The sequence below is a fragment of the Bufo gargarizans genome, chromosome 4 (genome assembly GCF_014858855.1).
Source record: "Bufo gargarizans isolate SCDJY-AF-19 chromosome 4, ASM1485885v1, whole genome shotgun sequence".
In the NCBI taxonomy this organism is placed as follows: Eukaryota; Metazoa; Chordata; class Amphibia; order Anura; family Bufonidae; genus Bufo; species Bufo gargarizans.
The window spans coordinates 268,431,242-268,456,094 of NC_058083.1; the positions used below are offsets into that span (position 1 = coordinate 268,431,242).

Consider the following 24,853-nt stretch of genomic DNA (forward strand, 5'->3'; position numbering starts at 1 on the left):
ACATCCTTCTCCCTCCCCGCCGCCGCCGCTCCGTGCGTGATCGGGGGGCGGGGCTTAGGCCCGACATCGGCGGTTCGGGCTCGGCGGGGGACATTGTGACAGAGGAGGCTCGGTGAGGTCACCCACCTGCATATCGCCGCGCACTTGGGCCTGCGGGCCTTATTCTACGGACAAAGGTTTTCGTTTCTCACGCTCCTGCATAAACCTGAGAGTCACGGCAGCAGGGGGCGTGCTCTTTTTCGCGCGCGCGCGCGTCATTGGGGGCGGAGTTACGTTCTCCTTCACAGGAGACATTCAAACGTGTAGGGGGCGGAGCTTCTTCCCGCGCCTCTGCTGAGGTTTTTGCCGCGCTTCCTCACTCCGTTCTGGAAGCTGAGCCACGTGGGAGACTCCTGGTGCATAGATTGCGTTTCTGGGACGCACGTCAACATGTCAGATCCCACGGGTGCCCCCAAACCCTGGTACCATGCCTGTACCGCCTGCAAGGAACTTTTTCCGCGTGGGCAATCTGAGCCGCATTGCCTTGCATGTCAGGCCCCGGTGCAGGGCCCGCTTTCCGCTGCGCCCCCCGGTGCCTCTGAACCCCCTGACTGGGCTAGGTCTCTGTCTCAGGCGGTGGAAAGCCTTACACACGTAGTGGGCCGTCTCGTGGATAGACCGCCTCTCCCGCAGGCTGCCACAATCCCTGTCGCACCCGCTGGGACTACCGTTTCTGCCGCCCCCACTGATTCCCTGCCTCCCAGCGAATCTTCCAGGGCCCGGCATATTCAGAAACGTTCAAGGGTTGAGCGCACATCTTCTCCAGATGCTTCGCTCTCTCCGCCATGCGTGCGAGCTCAGTCAAGTCTATCCTCTCAAAGGGATACGCCTTCTGAGGGAGAACTGGCGGATTCGGACGTGGACATGGACTCAGAGCTTCCGTCCAAATTGGCGTCCGCGGTGGGGCATCTTATCACTAGCATCCGTGATACCTTTCACATACACGATGACCCCCCCAGCTCTGAACAGGCCGGCGTGTCCTTTCTTCGCCCCAGACAGGCCTCCAAGGTCTTTCCCATCCACGCTGATTTTTCTTCTGTGGTGTCCAAGGCTTGGACCCGGCCTAACGTCCGCTTTGTTACACCCAAAAAGCTGGACATTTGTTATCCCTTTCCAGCGGATTCTGTGACCACGTGGACGTCCCCGCCTAAGGTTGATCCTCCCGTGGCTCGCCTGTCCAAAAGCACTACTATTCCTGTACAAGACGGATCTTCCCTCCAGTCTGCTGAGGACCGTCGTACGGAATCCCTCTCCAAGGCCATATTTACTGCCTCTGGTTCGGCCCTTAGACCGGTCTTTGCCTCCGCCTGGGCTGGTAAAGCGGTCTCTGAATGGGGTTTGCAACTGGAACGGGAGTTAGGGTCGGACGTCCCTCTACAGGACCTCCGTTCCTTAGCCCAACTAATTGTCCAGGCCGGAAAATTTGTCTGTGAGGCCTCTCTTGATGCGGGTGCCCTCATTGCCCGTTCCTCTGCCCTGGCAGTTTCTGTCAGGAGGGAACTCTGGCTGAAGGTTTGGGCGGCGGACGCCGCTTCCAAACGCTCTTTGGCTGGCCTACCATTCACGGGTTCCCGCTTGTTCGGAACCCGTCTGGACGAACTTATATCTGAGGCCACGGGTGGGAAGAGTACTCACCTCCCCCAGTCCAGGCCGAGGGGCGCCCCCCGTGGTCGCGCTGGTTCGTCCCGTTTTCGGTCCTTTCGCAAGCCCACCGGGTCTAGACCCGCGGCCGGTTCTTCTTCCTCTGGCCCAGCCCAGGATAGACGCAAGAAGCCGTTTTTTCGGACGCAATCTACCTGGCGCAAGCCCCAGCCCACACGGGCTCCCACAGGCCAGCAGCCCTCTGCCTGAAGGTGCGCCCCCACCCACCCGGGTGGGGGGCCGCCTTCTACTGTTCAGGAACGTATGGCGGGCCCACATCTCAGACGCATGGGCGCTCGAGGTTGTATCTTGCGGATACAAGATCGAATTTGCGTCCATTCCGCCAGACCGTTTCTTCCGGTCCCGTCCTCCGCGGGATCCTGTACGAGCGGCCGCCTTCTTCACGGCCATTCGCTCTCTAACGGACAAGGGTGTCGTCGCCCCCGTGCCTCCGACGGAAAGGTTCAGGGGGTTCTACTCGAACCTCTTTGTGGTTCCCAAGAAGGAAGGCTCAGTGCGACCGATCTTGGACCTAAAGCGCCTGAACCGTTTTCTCCGACTGCAGAGATTCCGGATGGAGTCTCTCAGGTCCGCGGTGGCCTCCCTGGAAAGAGGGGATTTCATGGCCTCAATCGACGTTCAGGATGCATATCTCCACGTTCCGGTTGCTCCATGTCATCACCGCTTCCTGTGCTTCGCAGTGGGGGACGATCACTTCCAATTCGTCGCCCTTCCCTTTGGTCTGGCGACGGCTCCTCGAGTATTCACCAAGGTCCTGGCCCCTGTCTTGGCCCTTCTGCGTTCAAGAAGTGTTTTTCTTCTCCCTTACTTGGACGACATCTTGGTCAAGGCACCCTCCTTCTCTCAGGCATCCGGCAGTGTGGGACTCACTCTGGAGACCCTGACGCGGTTCGGTTGGATCATCAACCACCCCAAGTCTTCCCTTACCCCCTCCAGACGGCTGATCTTCCTGGGGATGCTCCTGGATACGGAGTTGGCGGAGGTCCGCCTCCCGTCGGACAAGCGTCTGGCCCTTTGCGGGTCTGTTCGCAGTCTCCTCCGTCATCACCGCCCTTCCCTCAGATCCAGCATGCGGTTGTTGGGGAAGATGGTTGCCTGTTTCGAAGCGGTGCCGTTCGCACAATTCCGATCCCGCACCTTTCAGAGGGCAATTCTGTCGGCCTGGGACAAATCACCGAGGAGTCTGGACAGGACCTTTCTTCTGCCTCCCCTGGCTCGGGCTTCCCTCAGCTGGTGGTTGCATATCCCTCTACGGGGGAGGTCCTTCCTCCCACTGAACTGGCTGGTGATTACCACCGATGCCAGCTTACGGGGGTGGGGGGGGGTTTTCCCTCCCCGGTCCGTCCAGGGCGTTTGGTCTCTATCGGAGTCCAGACTTCCAATCAATATTCTGGAACTGAGGGCGATTCTTCTGTCCCTCAGACACTGGACCCATCTACTGAGGGGCCACCCTGTTCGGATCCAATCGGACAATGCCACGGCTGTGGCATACATAAACCATCAGGGAGGCACTCGCAGCGCTGCTGCGATGCAAGAGGTGGCCCTCATTCTCCTCTGGGCGGAGGCGCACGTGCCGGCCTTATCCGCGATTTACATCCCGGGGGTGGACAACTGGGCGGCGGATTTCCTGAGCCGGTCCACCATCGACCCGGGAGAATGGTCCCTGCACCCAGAGGTGTTCGAAGCCCTTTGTCTTCGCTGGGGTCGCCCCGACGTGGACCTCATGGCTTCCAAATTCAACCACAAGGTCCCCCGATACCTGGCCAGGGCACGGGACCCGAAGGCGTACGGCGCCGACGCGCTCGTCCTTCCGTGGCGCGAATTCTCCCTTCTGTACGTCTTTCCTCCTTTCCCCCTCCTGCCACGGGTTCTTCGGAGGATCGCGGCAGAGGGCGTTCCCGCGATTCTGATCGCCCCGGATTGGCCCCGCCGGTCTTGGTACGCCGACCTAATGTTGCTGTTGGCAGACGCACCGTGGCCACTGCCCTCCAGGGAAGACCTTCTCTCTCAGGGACCGATCTTCCACGAGCATTTAGGCTCGCTACGTTTGACGGCGTGGCTATTGAGACCGCCGTCTTAACGCGACGGGGTTTCTCCGCGGACGTAGTCCGCACCATGATCCGTGCTCGTAAGCCCGTGTCCTCTAGGATCTACTATCGGGTTTGGAGGTCCTATCTGGGGTTCTGTGAGTCCCGGAGCATCCCACCTCTCCGGTTTTCTCTTCCCACGATCCTGTCCTTCCTCCAGTCGGGTCTGGACCTGGGGCTGAGCCTCAGTTCTCTGAAGGGACAGATTTCGGCGCTGTCTATTCTTCTCCAGCGTCCCCTGGCCCCTCTGGGGCCAATTAAGACCTTCTTACAAGGGGTGGCTCACTCTGTTCCGCCGTACCGCCCTCCAGTTCCATCCTGGGACCTGAATGTGGTGCTCTCGGCGCTCCAATCAGCCCCCTTCGAGCCTTTACGGGAGGTCTCCCCTCGCCTTCTGTCCTGCAAGGTCATCTTTCTTGTGGCCATCACATCTCTCCGACGGGTGTCGGAGTTAGCGGCTCTTTCTTGCTCCGAACCTTTCCTGATCTTCCACCAGGATAAGGTTGTGCTTCGGCCTGTCCCGTCCTTCCTGCCAAAGGTGGTCTCCGCCTTTCACATCAATGAGGACATCGTCCTTCCGTCGCTCTGTCCCTCTCCTTCCCACCCCAGAGAACGGGAACTGCACCGTCTGGATGTGGTCAGGGCGTTGAAGATTTACCTGGAGGTCACCGGATCCTTTCGGCGCACGGACTCCCTGTTTGTGGTTCCGGAGGGTTCGCGCAAGGGTTTGGCGGTCTCCAAGGTGGCTATTGCCCGTTTCATTAAACTGGCGGTGTCTGAGGCTTATCGAGCCAAGGGTAGAGCTCCGCCTTTCAGCGTCACTGCTCATTCCACCAGAGCAGTCGGAGCTTCCTGGGCGCAGAGGCATCGGGCCTCGGCTGAACAGTTGTGCAAAGCGGCCACTTGGTCCTCTCTGCACACTTTCACAAGGTTCTATAGAGTGCATACGCATGCATCAGCGGATGCTGCTTTGGGCCGCCTGGTTTTGCAGGCAGCGGTTTCCTGATGCTCCGGTGGTGGTCCGCCTTGGGTTTGTGGTCCCTCCCTTCTTGGACTGCTCTTGAACGTCCCAAGGTCTGTGTCCCCCAAGGAAAATGGGCGAGAAAAGGAGATTTTTGTATAACTTACCAGTTAAATCTCTTTCTCGCTCTTCCTTGGGGGACACAGCACCCACCCTTCTGTGTTTGGTTACGGGGTTATGGTCTGGCGCCCCGTTGGGTTGCTGGCTGGTTGTTTCCATTGTTGGTTGTTATCCTTTCACTACTTGGACACGCAACTGGTAGCCTCTATCTCCAGGCTGAGGGTATAGCTGATGGAGGAGGGGCTTAACAGTTTTACTTAGTGTCACGCCTCCTAGGGAGCTGAGCTATACCCAAGGTCTGTGTCCCCCAAGGAAGAGCGAGAAAGAGATTTAACTGGTAAGTTATACAAAAATCTCCTTTTTTTTGTCACTGCGGTGGGGCGGGTGTGGGCGACCGATCAGGCCTGATCGGGCAAACACTGCGTTTTGGGTGGAGGGCGAACTAAAGTGACACTAATACTATTATAGATCTGGCCGTGATCAGTTTTGATCACTTCCAGATACTATAAAAGTACAAATGCTGATTAGCGATACGTTAATCAGCGAATCAGTGACTGCGGTGCGGTGGGCTGGGCGCTAACCGATCCCTAAACTACCTAACCAAGGGGCCTAAACTATACTAAAACCTAACGGTCAATACCAGTGAAAAAAAAAAGTGACAGTTTACACTGATCACTTTTTTTCTTTCACTAGTGATTGACAGGGGCGATCAAAGGGTTAATTGGGGTGCAGGGGGTGATCTGGGGCTAAGTGTGTACTGTTGGTGCTACTCACTGTGAAGCCTGCTCCTCTGCTGGATCCAACCGACGAAAAGGACCAGCAGAGGAGCAGGGTAGCCATATAACAGATCATATTTACTAATATGATCTGTTATCTGGCTTCTCATTGGATTTTTTAAAAATCATCAGCTTGCCAGCCGCGATCATTGTCTGGCAAGCTGATGACGCGACCCCCCTTGATGAAATGCCGGCCCGAACTGCGCATGCGCGGGCCGGCAAAGCGCGTCATCTCGCGTCTCGCGAGATGACGCGTATATGCGTCAGTCTGCGCAGCGCTGCCGCCTCCGGACCGCACATCTGCGTTAGGCGGTCCGGAGGCGGTTAAAGGGGTTGTCCGGGATCAATTTTTTTTTTTTTAAACTGCTTACTCACTTTTAGTAGCCAAATCTATCTTCCTAAGATGTTTTTAGGTAGCTTTTGCACTGCTGCATGGCTCCTACAGTCCCCAGCAGACTGTGTACATATCTGTTTATGTATGCTATCACTTCCTGCTGCAGTGCATTGTGGCTCCCAGTGCAGATCAGCAGCTCCTGGTTTCTACAGTGTAAGATCACCTCCCTGCATCCGCCCCCCTCATACATATTCAGCCTCCTCCATAGATCCGCCCCCCTCATACATATACAGCCTCCTCCATAGATCCGCCCCCCTCATACATATTCAGCCTCCTCCATAGATCCACCCCCCTCTTACATATTCCTCCCCCATAAACTCCTCCTTGCTCCGTTTCTTGCACGTGTCATGTGCTCAGTGTTTGCAGACAGTGAACTAACACACAGGGAGCAGCTCCATCTTTCCACAATGGTAGATCATTTTTAGTTTTATGCTTGTGCTAGTTACTTATGGTATACAACCTTAGGGATAGCAGACTGCAACAAACTATAAGGGCCACGCTCCCGCATCTATCCATAAACATCGCTGACAGCGTCACACTATAAGGGCCACGCTCCCGCATCTATCCATAAACATCGCTGACAGCATCACACTATAAGGGCCACGCTCACACATCTATCCATAAACATCGCTGACAGCGTCACACTATAAGGGCCACGCTCCCACATCTATCCATAAACATCGCTGACAGCGTCCCACTATGAGGGCCACGCTCACACATCTATCCATAAACATCGCTGACAGCGTCACACTATAAGGGCCACGCTCCCACATCTATCCATAAACATCGCTGACAGCGTTACACTATAAGGGCCATGCTCCCACATCTATCCATAAACATCGCTGACAGCGTCACACTATAAGGGCCACGCTCACATATAGATCCCTAAACATGACTGAGAGCTTTACACAATTATAGCAGCTTTGAAACAAAAAAATATTGTTTTAGTGTGTCCATAGTCTGAGAGCCACCGTTTTTTTAATTTTTTGACCGATTGTCTTAGTTAGGGATTCATTTTTTGCGGGTTGAGGTGACGGTTTGATTAGTACTATTTTGGGGGCCATGCGCCTTTTTAAACACTTGTTGCTGCACTTTATGTGATGTTAGGTAAAAAAAAAAGGCTTTTTTTAAAAACAGTTTTTATGATATTTTTTTAAGGTGCTTTTCGGACATGGTGTGTAATGTGATATATTTATGGAGCCTGTTGTTACGGACAAGGCAATACCAAATATGTGTAGGTTTTTTTATTCATTTAATTTTTTATATGTAATAAATGAACGGATAAAAGACCATTTTTATTTTATTTCTAATTCAAATTTTGTAAAGGGGTGCGCCCCCCTCAATATAATAAACATTGGTGGCGCAGTGCGCCCCCCCCCCTCAATATAATAAGCATCGGTGGCGCAGTGCGCCCCCCCTCAATATAATAAACATTGTTGGCGCAGTGCGCCCCCCTCAATATAATAAACATTGGTGGCGCAGTGCGCCGCCCCTCAATATAATAAGCATTGGTGGCGCAGTGCGCCCCCCCTCAATATAATAAGCATTGGTGGCGCAGTGCGCCCCCCTCAATATAATAAACATTGGTGGCGCAGTGCGCCCCCCTCAATATAATAAACATTGGTGGCGCAGTGCACCCCCCCTCAATATAATAAGCATTGGTGGCGCAGTGCGCCCCCCCTCAATATAATAAACATTGGTGGCGCAGTGCGCCCCCCCTCAATATAATAAGCATTGGTGGCGCAGTGCGCCCCCCCCTCAATATAATAAGCATTGGTGGCGCAGTGCGCCCCCCTCAATATAATGAACATTGGTGGCACAGTGAGCAGTGCCAATGAGGGTTAAAAAAATAAAATAAAAATTAACTCACCTCCTCCAATTGATCGTCTCCTGTTCTTTCTTCGGGACCTGTCAAAGGACCTGTGGTGACATCACTGTGCTCATCACATGATACATCACATGATCCATCACCATGGTAATGGACCATGTGATGAGCTCAGTGACTTCACCACAGGTCCTGAAGAATGAACAGGAGACCGGCAGCTACTCGATCAACTGGAGGAGGTGAGTTAATTTTTTTAATTTTTTTTTAACCCTCATTGGCACTTCCCACTGCGCCACCAATATTTATTATACTGGGGGAGGGGGGCGCACTGTGCCACCAATGTTTATTATACTGGGGGAGGGGGGGGGCGCACTGTGCCACCAATGTTTCTTATACAAATACAGTAGGCGGGTGCCGGAATCAAATAGCCGACACCCGACCTTTGTGACAGGGAGCTGCGATCAGCGACAGTTAACCCCTCAGGTACCGCACCTGAAGGGTTAACTCAACTGCAGATGATCGCAGCTCCCTGTCACAGAGGTCGGGTGTCGGCTATTTGATTCCGGCACCCGCCTACTGTATTTGTATTACAGGTCAGTTTTCTTCATTGGTGGCATTTTGGTCGCCATCTGGAGCCCTGACTAAGGCTAATCAGACATCAGGGTCTGATTAGCCTTAGGTCCATAGCAACCAGGACGATCGGCCGCTGCAATCGCAGCAGCAGGGGCGCGATGGAAGAGAGAGGGAGCTCCCTCCTTCTCAACCACATGGATCTGGATGCCGCGCACCTGTTACAGAGTGTTAGCTGTTACAGTTACAGCTAACGCTCTCTGCTGATGGCAGCGGCTCCGTTCCTGAGCCGCTGCCATCAATATCTGCACCACAAGGAGCGGACGCGGTGGGGGGGCATTTGTTATATATGGGACAATAGGGGCAGAAAGGAGTGGAGCATTTTAGGGGAGGCACTTTATTTCACATTGACGTCACCGGATTGGAGGGGCGGAGCTTAGCGCAATCTTGGCCAGGAGAGTTACTGCCCCTCCTAGACTTTTGAATAATTAATTAGGCTGTCAGTGATGTCACCGGGCTCCCGGAGCAGCGGAAGAGGAAGCTTTCCTCCTCTGCAAGGGACCCGGTACGTCACTGACTGAAAGAAATCAGTTACTTCCTGCCATAAAGGTTTTGGGTAAAAAGGGTACTTAGAAACATGCTGAAAAGGTAGGACATGGGTGTATGTAAAGTGTGTGTATGTGCAACGCTATTAAACAATGGTCCCTAATCCCGGACAACCCCTTTAACATCTGACTCTGGATTAAAAGTCACTACGCCCTGAAACCCACTACCTGGATTTGCCACCGTTAGCAGCAACAACTGCAGCTTAAAGGTGTTTTCTAAGTTATATTAAACTTAGCCCCAAGCAAGTACATTTAGTATGAAACAAAAAATATTATATACTTACCTGTTTCTCTGGCACTGTTCTCTGCGTCACACCTCCCGTCCTTTGCATACAAGACTGCAGTAGTGAGGCTGAGGTATATGACACGTGACTACTGCCGCCTGTCACTAGCCTTAGTGGTATATGGAGAAATACTAAAGGGGTTGTCCCACGTAAAGTATTATACAGTTTTGAAACCAGCACCTGGATCTGAATACTTTTATTCAGTGAGTTATTCAGTGAAAATATATCTTTATAGGGTCACATACTGTTTGCATTTTTCTTATTTCTTTGACCTGCTCACTGAGAAGGCCGCACATGCTCAGTTTCATCTTTCATCTGCCTCCTGAGCTGTGATAGGGAGAGCATGGACACGCCCCCTGAGCTGCAACAGAAAAGACACTCCCCTTGACCTGTCAACTTGATATAAATCTAGCAGAGCAATGAATGGGGAGATTTATGGATCCATGTGAGGTACAGGGCTGGTTCTAGCTTTGTTAGAAAGAGATCGCCGTGTACTACATGATGTCTGATTTTCATTTTTTACATTAGTCATGGGATAACCCCTTTAAGCAGACTGGTACTTTTTCAGATGGCTGCTTCTTACCCATGATTTCAGAGTCTAGCGTAACACTTTCTCCCTTTTCACAAAGTTCACTTTGGGATGGCTACACACGGCTTGGTGTTTAAGGGTCCATTCACACATCCGTGTGTGTTTTGCGGATCCGCAAAACACGGAAACTGGCAATGTGCGTTTCACATTTTGCGAAACGCACATCGCCGGCCCTAATAGAATATGCCTATTCTTGTCCTTTGCGGACAAGAATAGGACATGTTCTATGTTTTTCGGGATCTGAATTGCGGACCCGGAAGTGTGGGCACATCACGCGGCCCCATAGAAATGAAAGCAAAATGCTGAACGAAATTGCGGACGTGTAAAGGGACCCTAAGGCCTTCTGCACCACTCATTTTCAACTGATCCCAGGACTTCTCCCCCCCCCCCGCTGTGCTTCTTTCAAGTTCCAGAGATTGAAAAATGTTTCCAGACTGCTAACTTTAATAATAGTTTTTTCTGTTCATTTGGAAAGGTTTTATTTAGAGATCCTGTCACCAAAAATGCAATGCAATCTGAAGGCACCATGTTATAGGGCAGGATAAGCTGAGCAGATATATGATATATATGATATGATATATATTTTTGTGGGAAAAGATTCTGTAAAACTTGTAATTTTTACATTTACATCTGCAGCCCTGTGAATACCCATCGGTACAGGATGGAGGTGTTATCAGTGACTGGTAGCTCTCTGTGCACACAATGCTATCAATCACTGATAACACCTCCTTCCTGCACCGATGCATTTTACAGAAGGTAGAAAAACCAATGTATAAATGAAATATGAATATTAATTATTTTCCCCACAAAAATGTATATCAATCTGCTTGGCTTTTCCTGCTCTGCAACATGGTGCTATCAGACTGCATTGCATTTTTTTGGTGACGGGTTCTCTTTAACCACCTCAGCCCGGCTAGCTTAAACACCCTTAATGACCAGACCACTTTTTACAATTCTGCACTACACTACTTTCACCGTTTATTGCTCAGTCATGAAACTTACCACCCAAATGAATTTTACCTTCTTTTCTTCTCACTAATAGAGCTTTCGATTGGTGGTATTTCATTGCTGCTGACATTTTTACTTTTTTTGTTATTAATCGAAATTTAACGAAATTTTTGCAAAAAAATGAAATTTTTCACTTTCAGTTGTAACATTTTTCAAAAAAAACGACATCTATATATAAAAATTTTTCTAAATTTATTGTTCTACATGTCTTTGATAAAAAAAAATGTTTGGGTAAAAAAAAAAAAGTGGTTTGGGTAAAGTTATAGCGTTTACAAACTATGGTACAAAAATGTGAATTTCTGCTTTTTGAAGCAGCTCTGACTTTCTGAGCACCTGTCATGTTTCCTGAGGTTCTACAATGCCCAGACAGTAGAAAAACCCCACGAATGACCCCATTTTGGAAAGTAGACACCCTAAGGTATTCGCTGATGGGCATAGTGAGTCACAAGTTAGCGGAAAATGATGATTTTTTTTTATTTTTATTTCCTTACAAAGTCTCTTATTCCACTAACTTGTGACAAAAAATAAAAACTTCCATGAACTCGCAGTGCCCATCACGAAATACCTTGGGGTGTCTTCTTTCCAAAATGGGGTCACTTGTCGGGTAGTTATACTGCCCTGGCTTTTTAGGGGCCCTAATGCGTGAGAAGTAGTTTGAAATAAAAATGTGTAAAAAATGCCCTGTGAAATTCTAAAGGTGCTCATTGGAATGTGGGCCCCTTTGCCCACCTTGGCTGCAAAAAAGTGTCACACGTGGTATCGCCGTACTCAGGAGAAGTTGGGCAATGTGTTTTGGGGTGTCATTTTACATATACCCATGCTGGGTGAGATAAATATCTCGGTCAAATGCCAACTTTGTATAAAATAAATGGGAAAAGTTGTCTTTTGCCGAGATATTTCTCTCACCCAGCATGGGTATATGTAAAATGACACCCCAAACCACATTGCCCAACTTCTCCTGAGTACGGCGATACCACATGTGTGACACTTTTTTGCAGCCTAGGTGGGCAAAGGGGCCCACATTCCAAAGAGCACCTTTAGGATTTCACAGGGCTTTTTTTGCACATTTTGATTTCAAACTACTTCTCACACATCTGGGCCCCTAAAATGCCAGGGCAGTTTAAGTACCCCACAAGTGACCCCATTTTGGAAAGAAAACACGCCAAGGTATTCCGTGAGTTCCTAGAATTTTTTATTTTTTGTCACAAGTTAGTGGAATATGAGACTTTGTAAGAAAAAAAAAATCATAATTTTCTGCTAACTTGTGACAAATGGAATGTGGGCCCATTTGCCCACCTAGGCTGCAAAAAAGTGTCACACATGTGGTATCGCCGTACTCAGGAGAAGTTGGGTAATGTGTTTTTGGGGTGTCTTTTTACATATACCCATGCTGGGTGAGAGAAATATCTCGGCAAAAGACAACTTTTCCCATTTTTTTATACAAAGTTGGCATTTGACCAAGATATTTCTCTCACCCAGCATGGGTATATGTAAAATGACACCCCAAAACACATTCCCCAACTTCTCCTGAGTACGGCTATACCACATGTGTGACACTTTTTTGCAGCCTAGATGCGCAAAGGGGACCAAATTCCTTTTAGGAGGGCATTTTTAGACATTTGGATCCCAGACTTCTTCTCACGCTTTAGGGCCCCTAAAAAGGCAGGGCAGTATAAATACCCCACATGTGACCCCATTTGGAAAGAAGACACCCCAAGGTATTCAATGAGGGGCATGGCGAGTTCATAGAATTGTTTTTTTTTTTGGCACAAGTTGGCGGAAATTGATATTTTTTTCTTTTTTTCTTACAAAGTCTCCCTTTCCGCTAACTTGGGACAAAAATGTAAATCTTTCATGGACTCAATATGCCACTCACGGAATACCTTGGGGTGTCTTCTTTCCGAAATGGGGTCACATGTGGGGTATTTATACTGCCCTGGCATTTTAGGGGCCCTAAAGCGTGAGAAGAAGTCCGGAATATAAATGTCTAAAAAATTTTACGCATTTGGAATCTGTGAGGGGTATGGTGAGTTCATGTGAGATTTTATTTTTTGACACAAGTTAGTGGAATATGAGACTTTGTAAGAAAAAACTAAAAAAAATCTATTTCCGCTAACTTGTGCCAAAAAATGTCTAAATGGAGCCTTACAGGGGGGTGATCAGGGAGTCTATATGGGGTGATCACCCCCCTGTAAGGCTCCATTCAGACGTCCGTATGTGTTTTGCGGATCCGATCCATGGATGCGTGGATCCGTAAAGCACATACGGACGTCTGAATGGAGCCTGACAGGGGGGTGATCAGGGAGTGTATATGGTGTGATCACCCCCCTGTCAATGATCTCTCCCCTGTAATGCTCCATTCAGACGTCCGTATGTGTTTTGCGCATCCGATCCATGGATGCGTGGATCCATAAAACACATACGGACGTCTGAATGGAGCCTTACAGGGGGGTGATCAATGACAGGGGGTGATCAGGGAGTCTATATGGGGTGATCACCCCCCTGTCATTGATCACCCCCCCGTAAGGCTCCATTCAGACGTCCGTATGTGTTTCATGGATCTGTGGATCCGTAAAACACATACGGACATCTGAATGGAGCCTAACAGGGGGGTGATCAATGACAGGGGGGTGATCAATGACAGGGGGGTGATCAGGGGGTTAATAAGTGACAGGGGGGGTGTAGTGTAGTGTGGTGCTTGGTGCTACTTTACTGAGCTGCCCGTGTCCTATGGTGGTCGATCCAAGCAAAAGGGACCACCAGAGGACCAGGTAGCAGGTATATTAGACGCTGTTATCAAAACAGCGTCTAATATACCTGTTAGGGGTTAAAAAAATCGCATCTACAGCCTGCCAGCGAACGATCGCCGCTGGCAGGCTGTAGATCCACTCGCTTACCTTCAGATCCTGTGAACGCGCGCGCCTATGTGCGCGCGTTCACAGGAAATATCGCGTCTCGCGAGATGACGCGTATATGCGTCACTGCGCCTGGAAAAGCCGCCTCCGGACCGCGATCCTGCATTAGGCGGTCCGGAGGCGGTTAAAGGGGTTTTCCGAGAGTTTATAACTGATGACCTATCCTCAGGATAGTTCATCAATATCTGATCGGTGGGAGTCCGACACCTAGGTCTCCCTCCGATCAACTGTTTGAGAAGGCAGCGGCGTTCACAGCACTGCAGCCTTCTCTTAGCTTTTCCTAGGCCAGTGATGGCCACATGGCCTAGACGCAGTTCAGCCCCATAGAAGTGAATGGGGCTAAGTGCAATACGAAGCACAGATGCAGCACGTGGTTTGCAAAATTGCTGCAATTGCTGCACCCTAAGTTATCAATTTCTATTGCACACAAAGCTAGATGATCCTTATTTTTGGTCTTCAAATATTGCATTTTGTGTTTACTTTTCAACTTGTATTAAATTTTTCTGAAACATATAAAGTCGTTGTCTCTCTTCAGAAAATTACATTTTTATCAAGTTAATACAAGGCACTTGCTAATGTATTGTGATTTTCCATATTCCCTCCTTTTCTGGATTTATAATTTTTCAATGACACTGCTTGTTTCCAGGGGTTAGGACCACCCAGCAATCCAGCAGAGGTGGTCTTGCACACTTTAGGAAAAAGCACTGGCCTCTCTGGTGACCAGGACCTTAGGAGCGCTCATAGGCATGCATGTGCAGCAACTCCCATTCTGGCCACCTCGTATCTACACTTAGCAATGACTGTAACCCCTGCAAACGAACAGTGTATAATGCAATGTAAAAATGAATCAAGCCAGCAAAGGAAGCAATATGAGCAATCATAATACATTAGTAAATGCCTTGTATTCCATTTCAACAGTTTACAAACTGCTCTTCCTCATGCACAATATTCTATAAGCAGGAAAGCTTCACAGCACTCCAAGTTAAATGCAGCTAGTAATGCAACAGAATGTTAGAAATATTTGCAAAAGGAAAAACTTAAATTTTTCCTGAACATAAGTATTCAGGCCCTTTACTACGATGCTTGAAATTTACCTCTTGGGTCAACTATTTCTCTTAATCATCTTTGAGATGTTTCTACACTTTGATTGGAGTCCACCTGTGGTAAATTCAGTTACCTGATTTGGAAAGACACACCACTGTCTGTACGAGGTCTCACAGCTGACAATGCATATCAGAGCAAAAACCAAACCATGAGAAAGAAAGAAAACTGCCTGTAGAGATCAGAGACATGGTAGTGTGGAGAGCACAGATCTGGAGAAGGGTACAAAAAAAATATCTGCTGCACTGAGAGTTCCCAAGAGCAGTGGCCTTCATAATTTCTAAATGAAAGACATTTGGGACAACCACGACTCTTTCTACAGCTGGCCGCTCGACCAAATTAAGTAATAGGGGAAGAAGGACCTTTGTAAGAGAAGTGAATAGGAACCCAATGGTCACTCTGTCTGAGCTCCAAAGATCCTGTGTACATATGGAAGAATCTTCAAGGGGGTTCCACTAATCTCTGCTTTACAGCAGAGCGTACAGAAAGAAGATTTTTCTCAGTAAAAGACACATGAATATTTGCAAAAAGCACCTAAAGAATTCTCTGATCTGACAAAACTAGATTGAACTTTGATGGTAAAGCTGACTGGAGCAAAGTACAGAGATATTCATAATGAAAACCTGATCCACAGTTCTCTGGACCTCGGCTGAAGGTTTACCTTCAAACAAGACAATGGCACTAAGCACACAGCCAAAACAACACAGGAGTGACATAGGGACAGCTCTGTGAATGTCCTTGAGTGGACCAGCCAGAGCCCTGACTTGAACCCAATTGAACATCTCTGGAAAGACCTGAAAATGGCTGTCCACCAATGGTCTCCATCCAACCTGACAGAGCTTGAGAGGATCTGCAGAGAAGAATGGTATATAATCTCCAAATCCAGATGTTCAAACCTTGTGGCATCATACCTACAGACTAGAGGCTGGAATCACTGCCAAAGGAGCTTCAACCCCGTACTGAGTATACTTAGATAAATGCAATATTTTAGTTTTCCCTTTTCTAAATTAGCAACCATTTTGAACATTCTGTTTTCACTTTCTCATTATGAGTTACTGAGTGCAGAAATGGAGAAAAATTAGGACTTTTTATTTTAGCACAAGGCCGCAACATAACAAAATATGAAAAAAGTGAAAGGGTATGAAGACTTTCCAAACACACTGTAAAATTTAATAAGTTATTGTGAGCAAGAAGGTCACTTTTTCAAACCAATAAGGCTGGGTTCACAGTGCAATTATCACTCTGCTGGGCATTCCATTGGTGGTATACATTTGACTACCTAAAAGCTGCACATACATTTATGATGACAGATCCATTCACTTAAATGAGGTAAACATAGTTCAGAGCATTCTTCTTTGAGTTATTTGCCATTCATTTCTGTCTTTTTTCACAAACAGAATATCATGTCACAGCTAATCATAGCAGGACTATTATCTTCCATTGTGTAATATTAAAAGTATACATTTTTATTGTGCATCTAGTTTGTACATCAAGTATTACTGGAAAAATAGAAGTGATTCTGCAGAAGGAAGATCACAAGGCATGGAATAACCTGGGGAAATCATTGGAAGGAGATAACTCTTTTATTAAGAAGTCTCAGAGAGGTTAGTATGAAACGGATATGTATAGCTGCACATAGCCGAACTGCTTTGTGACTTGGATAGAAAAATGAGAAATTATGGACCACCTGCATGCTCCTTACAGTGATGCCTTTGCAAGATTTCAGAGTACAGTCACCTATAATGTATGCACTATGTGTTACCTTAAAGGGTTTTCCATAAAAAAATTATATGGGAAACATTTTCTAAAATAATAAATTATGTTGCATTTATGTTAATTCCCCTGGTTGCTCCTATGCTCATTGCTGGTCTTCGTTTAGGGCTCTTTCACACTTGCGTTGTCTGGATCCGTCGTGTACTCCATTTGCCGGAATTACACGCCGGATCCGGAAAAACGCAAGTGAACTGAAAGCATTTGAAGACGGATCCGTCTTCAAAATGCGTACTATGGCAGCCAGGACGCTATTAAAGTCCTGGTTGCCATAGTAGTAGTGGGGAGCAGTATACTTACTGTCCGTGCGGCTCCCGGGGCGCTCCAGAATGATGTCAGAGCACCCCATGCGCATGGATCACGTGCCATGCGATCACGTCATCCATGCGCGTGGGGCACCCTGACGTCACTCTGGAGCGCCCTGGGAGCCGCACGGACGGTAAGTATACTGCTCCCCCGCTCCCCACTACACTTTACCATGGCTGCCAGGACTTTAGCGTCCAGGCAGCCATGTTAACTATTCAGAAAAAGCTAAACGTCGGATCCGGCAATGCGGCAAGGCCGGATCCGGATTAATGCCTTTCAATGGGCATTAATTCCGGATCCGGCCTTGCGGCAAGTGTTCAGGATTTTTGGCTGGAGCAAAAAGCGCAGCATGCTGCTGTATTTTCTCCGGCCAAAAAACGTTCCGGTCCTGAACTGAAGACATCCTGATGCATCCTGAACGGATTTCTCTCCATTCAGAATGCATTAGGATAAAACTGATCAGGATTCTTCCGGCATAGAGCCCCGACGACGGAACTCTATGCCGGAAGAAAAGAACGTAAGTGTGAAAGAGCTGCAGCAATGACATCATGTCAACATAACATGACCAATGCAGCCAAACACTTGTATTAGTGGCCACATGTTGTCGATCCAACATCATTGTTCTAGCCTAGTAAACAAAGACCAGCAAACATCGCATATGTTCAACCTGTGCAGCTGCACTGGAACTGAGTAGGTAAAAGGGCTGACTCCTTCTTTAAAATCGGCTAAGCAATTTCAAAGCTTCATTGCTATAGAGACATAATGAAGTGCTCTACTACAAGGTATAAAAGAGCTGGTATACTGTCCTTGCACAGGAGTTTGTGCTGTGTTTGCCACTGTATATAATGTATGTGTGTTTGTGTATATATGTGGGGTATATATAGTCCAACCCCTATTACATCATAATATAATCAATTAACAGCAAATTGTAAAAATAAAGTGCAGACAGTGCATAAAAAGGTCAAAATACATATTCTGATGTGTATTACTCATCAGTGGTGAAGCACAATAATGTTGTGTCACAAATACAGTACAAGATAATCATAAAAATGCAATAATTGTGGATACAGGTGCACAAAATCTGGGAGGAGGGAAAAGAAATGATGCTGCAGAAGGGAGGGGGGAAAGCGGTGACATACCCAGTGTTATTTTCCGTGCCACACATGTCGCCCACCGCCGCGTCCGGCGTTCCGATGGATACACTGCGCAGGCGCCAGGTCGTCGCATGAGAATACGTCACATGGGATCGCCCGAGCATGCGCAAAAGCGTAGAAGCACTCAATCAGCCATCTTGAAAAAGGGTAAAAAACCTTCCACTAAAGACACTACGCAGTCATCGCATATACTAACAGGAGCATGCACAGAACTATAAAATCATTCAGTCAGCCATCTTGCCAAAGGTGAAGCCTCCCCACGATGTGTGTGCGCATGTCTATGAAAAGATAGGACAACGCAACACGGAATAGATGCCATGTTCTACAATGTATATCCATAGGGAACAAGGGAGAGGCTGCAACTCAAAAGATACATGCCCACATCCCAAGTGGACATAATGTAATGATGACCGCAGCAGAATATGTCGCGGACATCATATCAAAATCCACTAGAACCCTAATGGAGACACTCATAATGTATGACACACAGTGAGGGGCATCACATGTTAATGAGCACAATCCGTATATTGCTGGTATAACTGAAAAAATGAAGCAAGACTAAGGACAATCATGCGAACTGTATAAAGACATATAGGCACCATCAAAGCACATATAGGTACCATCAGTCCCACTTCCCGATCCAGCAGCATCATTCTTGTCTGTGAGAAATTGATTATATTATGATGTAATAGGGGTTGGACTATATATACCCCACTATGCACTGTGTTCATTGCTTGAAAAAGGCTCTTGTATGAGCTGAAACGTTGCCATCCACATGGGAGAATAAACACCACTACTTTTACTTGGAGTGCTGTCCGTTTTTCATCTGTATTATATGGGGTAAGCAGCTACATCCCTGGACCTAGCACCCACATTGTTTTTTCCGGTGCCGCCATTTGTTTCCTATATATATATATATATATATATATATATATATATATATATTAGTGACTTTAAAAAAGTATTTATATCCCTTGAACTTTTCCACATGTTTTAATGTTTACACCCACAAACTTATGATTTATTGGGATTTTATGTGATGGACCAACACAAAGTAGCAAGTATGTATGTGTGAATTGAAAAGAAAATGATAAATGGTTTTCAAAATATTTAATAAATAAAAATCTGAAAAGTGTGTTGTGCGTTTGTAATTCAACCCCCTGTACTCTGATACCCCTAAATAAAATCCATTGTAATCAATTGCCTTCAGAAGTCACCAAATTAGTAAATAGAGTGCACCTCTGTGTAATTTATTTTAAGTATTCTTCTGTGAAGGCCTCAGAGGTATGTTAGTAAACATTAGTATTCAAACAGCAAAATGAAAACCAAGGAACACACCAGTAAAGTCAGGGATAAAGTTGTGGAAAAGTGTTACGCAGGGTAAGGTTATAAAAAAAAGATATCAATCTCTGAACATCTCACAAAACACTGATCAATACATCATCCGTAAATGGAGTATGGCACAACTGCAAAACTACTAAGACATGGCCCCCCACCTAAACTGACAGCCCAGACAAGGAGAGCACTTATTAGAGAAGCAGCTAAGAGGACCATCATCACTCTGGAGGAGCTGCAGAGATCCACTGCTCAAGTCGGAGAATCTGTCCACAGGACAACTATTAGTCATGTACTCCACAAATCTGGTCTTTATGGAAGAATGACATTTTTGAAAGCAAGTCATAAGAAGTCCTGTTTGTAGTTTGCCACAAGCCATGTAGAGTACACAGCAAACATGTGAAAGAAGGGGCTCTGGTCAGGTGAGACCAAAGTTTAACCTTTTGGCCTAAATGCAAAATGCTATGTGTGGTGGCAAACTAACGCTGCACATTACCCTAAACACACCTTCCCCACCGTGAAAAATGGTGGTGTCAGCATCATGCTGTGTGGATGCTTTTCTTCAGCATGGGCAGGGAAGCTGGTCAGAGTTGATGGAAAGATGGATTTAGCTAAATACAGGGCAATCTGGAGGAAAACCTGTTAGAGGCTGCAAAAGACTTGAGACTGCAGCAGGGATTCACCTTCCATCAGGACAACCACCCTAAACATACAGCCAGAGCTACAATGGAATGGTTTAGATCAAAGCATATTCATGTGTTAGAATGGCCCAGTCAAAGTTCAGACCTAAATGCCATTGAGGATCTCTGGCAAAACGTTAAAATTGCTGTTCATAGATGCTCTAAGCTTTGAGCTCTTTTACAAAGAATGTGCAAATATTTCAGCCTCTAGATGTAGAAAGCTGGTAGAAACATACCCCAAAAGACTTGCAGGTGTAATTGCAGCAAAAGGTGGTCCTACAAAGTATAGACTCAGGGGGGCTGAACACAAATGCATGCCACACAGATTTTGAAAACCATGATACATACTTGCTAGTTTGTGTAGGCATATCACATAAAATCCCAATAAAATACATTTAGGTTTGTGGGTGTATATTTATGTCCTGATGAAGAACCGGTATACAGAGGTCCAAAACACGTAGACTGTACAAGTGTTTGATGTCTGGATTTTATCGCAAGTAAATAAAGATCATCTTTTATATGGGAAGCTGGATTTTGCAACTTTTTAATATATACACTCACCTAAAGAATTATTAGGAACACCATACTAATGCAGTGTTGGACCCCCTTTTGCCTTCAGAACTGCCTTAATTCTCCGTGGCATTGATTCAACAAGGTGCTGATAGCATTCTTTAGAAATGTTGGCCCATATTGATAGGATAGCATCTTGCAGTTGATGGAGATTTGAGGGATGCACATCCAGGGCACGAAGCTCCCGTTCCCCCACATCCCAAAGATGCTCTATTGGGTTGAGATCTGGTGACTGTGGGGGCCATTTTAGTACAGTAAACTCATTGTCATGTTCAAGAAACCAATTTGAAATGATTCGAGCTTTGTGACATGGTGCATTATCCTGCTGGAAGTAGCCATCAGAGGATGGGTACATGGTGGTCATGAAGGGATGGACATGGTCGGAAACAATGCTCAGGTAGCCTGTGGCATTTAAACGATGGCCAATTGGCACTAAGGGGCCTAAAGTGTGCCCAGAAAACATTCCCCACACCATTACACCACCAACAACAGCCTGCACAGTGGTAACAAGGCATGATGGATACATGTTCTCATTCTGTTTACGCCAAATTCGGACTCTACCATTTGAATATCTCAACAGAAATCGAGACTCATCAGACCAGGCAGTGGCGTAACTACCGGGGAAGCAGGGGAAGCAGCTGCTTCGGGGCCCGGCGCCCCAGCAGCGTGTGTGACAGTTTATTTTCAAGTTAGTTAAATATCGTGTTCAGGGTCCCTTCACAGCAGCCACTAGTGTGATCTAATTTTACTGTCTGCTAAAGTCTCCTGGTCTGGGTTTCGAACCCACAACCTCCAATCTATCAGTGAATCAGTGGCAAAGCATTTACCCTCACAGCCATAAAGGCTGCATTACAACTGACTGGAAAAAAATAATAATACATCTATACACATGACAGCTGCCCAAACACACCTAGCACTGCTATATCTGTATATGACAGCTGTCCCTGCACACTCAGCTCTGCTATATCTCTATATATGACAGCTGCCCCAGCAAACCCAGCTCTACTACATCTATACACATGACAGCTGCCGAAACACAGCCAGCTCTGCTACATCTATACACATGACAGCTGCCCCAACACACCAGCACTGCTATATATCTATATGACAGCTGTCCCAGCACACTCAGCTCTGCTATATCTCTATATATGACAGCTGCCCCAGCAAACCCAGCTCTACTACATCTATACACATGACAGCTGCCGAAACACAGCCAGCTCTGCTACATCTATACACATGACAGCTGCCCCCAACACACCAGCACTGCTATATATCTATATGACAGCTGTCCCAGCACACTCAGCTCTGCTATATCTCTATATATGACGGCTGCCCCAGCAAACCCAGCTCTACTACATCTATACACATGACAGATGCCTAAACACACCCAGCTCTGCTACATCTATACACATGACAGCTGCACCAGCACACTCAGCCCTGCTATATCTCTATATATGACAGCTGCCCCAGCAAACCCAGCTCTACTACATCTATACATGACAGATGCCCAAACACAGCCAGCCCTGCTACATCTATACACATGACAGCTGCCCCAGCACACTCAGCTCTGCTATATCTCTATATATCTATCTACTGTATAGCAATACTTAGAGATATATAGATGTAGCAGGGCTGGTTGTGCTGGAGCAGCTATCATATATAGAGATATAGCAGGGCTGAGTGTGCTGGGGCAGCTGTCATATAGAGATATAGCAGTGCTGGGTGTGTTTGGGCAGCTGTCATGTGTATAGATGTAGCAGAGCTGGGTTTGCTGGGGCAGCTGTCATATATAGAGATATAGCAGGGCTGAGTGTGCTGGGACAGCTGTCATATAGAGATATAGCAGTGCTGGGTGTGTTTGGGCAGCTGTCATATGCATAGATGTAGCAGAGCTGGGTTTGCTGGGGCAGCTATCATATATAGAGATATAGCAGAGCTGAGTGTGCTGGAACAGCTGTCATATAGAGATACAGACGTGGACAAAATTGTTGGTACCCTTTGGTCAATGAAAGAAAAAGTCACAATGGTCACAGAAATAACTTTAATCTGACAAAAGTAATAATAAATTAAAATTCTATAAATGTTAACCAATGAAAGTCAGACATTGTTTTTCAACCATGCTTCAACAGAATTATGTAAAAAAATAAACTCATGAAACAGGCATGGACAAAAATGATGGTACCCCTAGAAAACACAGAACATAATGTGACCAAAGGGACATGTTAATTCAAGGTGTGTCCACTAATTAGCATCACAGGTGTCTACAACCTTGTAATCAGCCATTGGGCCTATATATATGGCTCCAGGTAATCACTGTGTTGTTTGGTGATATGGTGTGTACCACACTCGACATGGACCAGAGGAAGCAAAGGAAAGAGCTGTCTCAAGAGATCAGAAAGAAAATTATAGACAAGCATGTTAAAGGTAAAGGCTATAAGACCATCTCCAAGCAACTAGATGTTCCTGTGAGTACAGTTGCACATATTATTCATAAGTTTAAGATCCATGGGACTGTAGCCAACCTCCCTGGACGTGGCCGCAGGAGGAAAATTGATGACAAATCTAAGAGACGGATAATCCGAATGGTAACAAAAGAGCCTAGAAAGACTTCTAAAGAGATTCAAGGTGAACTTCATGCTCAAGGAACATCAGTGTCAGATCGCACCATCCGTCGTTGTTTGAGCCAAAGTGGACTACATGGGAGACGACCAAGGAGGACACCATTGTTGAAAACGAATCATAAAAAAGCAAGACTGGAATATGCCAAACTACATGTTGACAAGCCACAAAGCTTCTGGGAGAATGTCCTGTGGACAGATGAGACAAAAATCGAAGTTTTTGCCAAGGCACATCAGCTGTATGTTCACAGACGAAAAAATGAAGCATATCAAGAAAAGAACACTGTCCCTACTGTGAAACATGGAGGAGGCTCTGTTATGTTCTGGGGCTGCTTTGCTGCGTCTGGCACAGGGTGTCTTGAATCTGTGCAGGGTACAATGAAATCTCAAGACTATCAAGGAATTCTAGAGAGAAATGTACTAGCCAGTGTCAGAAAGCTTGGTCTCAGTCGCAGGTCATGGGTCTTGCAACAGGACAATGACCCAAAACACACCGCTAAAAACACCCAAGAATGGCTAAGAGGAAAAAATTGGACTATTCTAAAGTGGCCTTCTATGAGCCCTGACCTCAATCCTATTGAGCATCTTTGGAAGGAGCTGAAACATGCAGTCTGGAAAAGGCACCCTTCAAACCGGACACAACTGGAGCAGTTTGCTCATGAGGAGTGGGCCAAAATACCTGCTGAGAGGTGCAGATGTCTCATTGACAGTTACAGGAAGCGTTTGATTGCAGTGATTGCCTCAAAAGGTTGCGCAACAAAATATTAAGTTAGGGGTACCATCATTTTTGTCCATGCCTGTTTCATGAGTTTATTTTTTTACATAATTCTGTTGAAGCATGGTTGAAAAACAATGTCTGACTTTCATTGGTTAACATTTATAGAATTTTAATTTATTATTACTTTTGTCAGATTAAAGTTATTTCTGTGACCATTGTGACTTTTTCTTTCATTGACCAAAGGGTACCAACAATTTTGTCCACGTCTGTATATCTGAGATACTGCTATATCTGTATATGACAGCTGTCTCAGCACATTCAGCTCTGCTACATCTCTATATATGAGCAGCTGCCATGTGTATAGATGTACACTTAGCCAGCTATAACAGTAGAAGTCTCATATTTTTTCAGTCTGCATCAAGGCAGCTCGTATGGTCTAGTGGTTAGCTGCTCTGCCTCTGAAGCAGAAGGTCGTGGGTTCGAATCCCAGCAGACTCTTTTCTGAAATACAAGCACTGAGTCCATATAAGGACATACAGGGCGGGACACAATACAAGGCGGGACACAGGAAGAGGCTGCATCGCATCGCTGACATGGAGGTAAGTAGAAGTGTTTATTATTTATTTTTTAATACCCGACTGTTACTGCCATGGGGGTGCGGAAGGCACCTGATACTGGCACATGGGGGGAGGGGGGTTGGCACCTGATACTGGCACCTGGGGGGGGGGAGGGGGGTTGGCACCTGATACTGGCACATGGGGGGGGG

The 24,853-nt window shown here is 46.9% G+C and overlaps 1 protein-coding gene across 2 annotated transcripts in view; it reads left to right on the forward strand.

The window, feature by feature from the left end:
- The window catches only part of LOC122936092 (cytochrome b5 reductase 4), a 356,825-nt gene that overhangs the window by 184,847 nt on the left and 147,125 nt on the right, over nucleotides 1-24,853 (forward strand). For both annotated transcript variants that reach the window (XM_044292106.1, XM_044292107.1), the window contains exon 10: nucleotides 16,418-16,540. In XM_044292106.1, coding sequence (XP_044148041.1) covers nucleotides 16,418-16,540 — 123 coding nt within the window. The remainder of the gene's footprint in view (nucleotides 1-16,417; nucleotides 16,541-24,853) is intronic.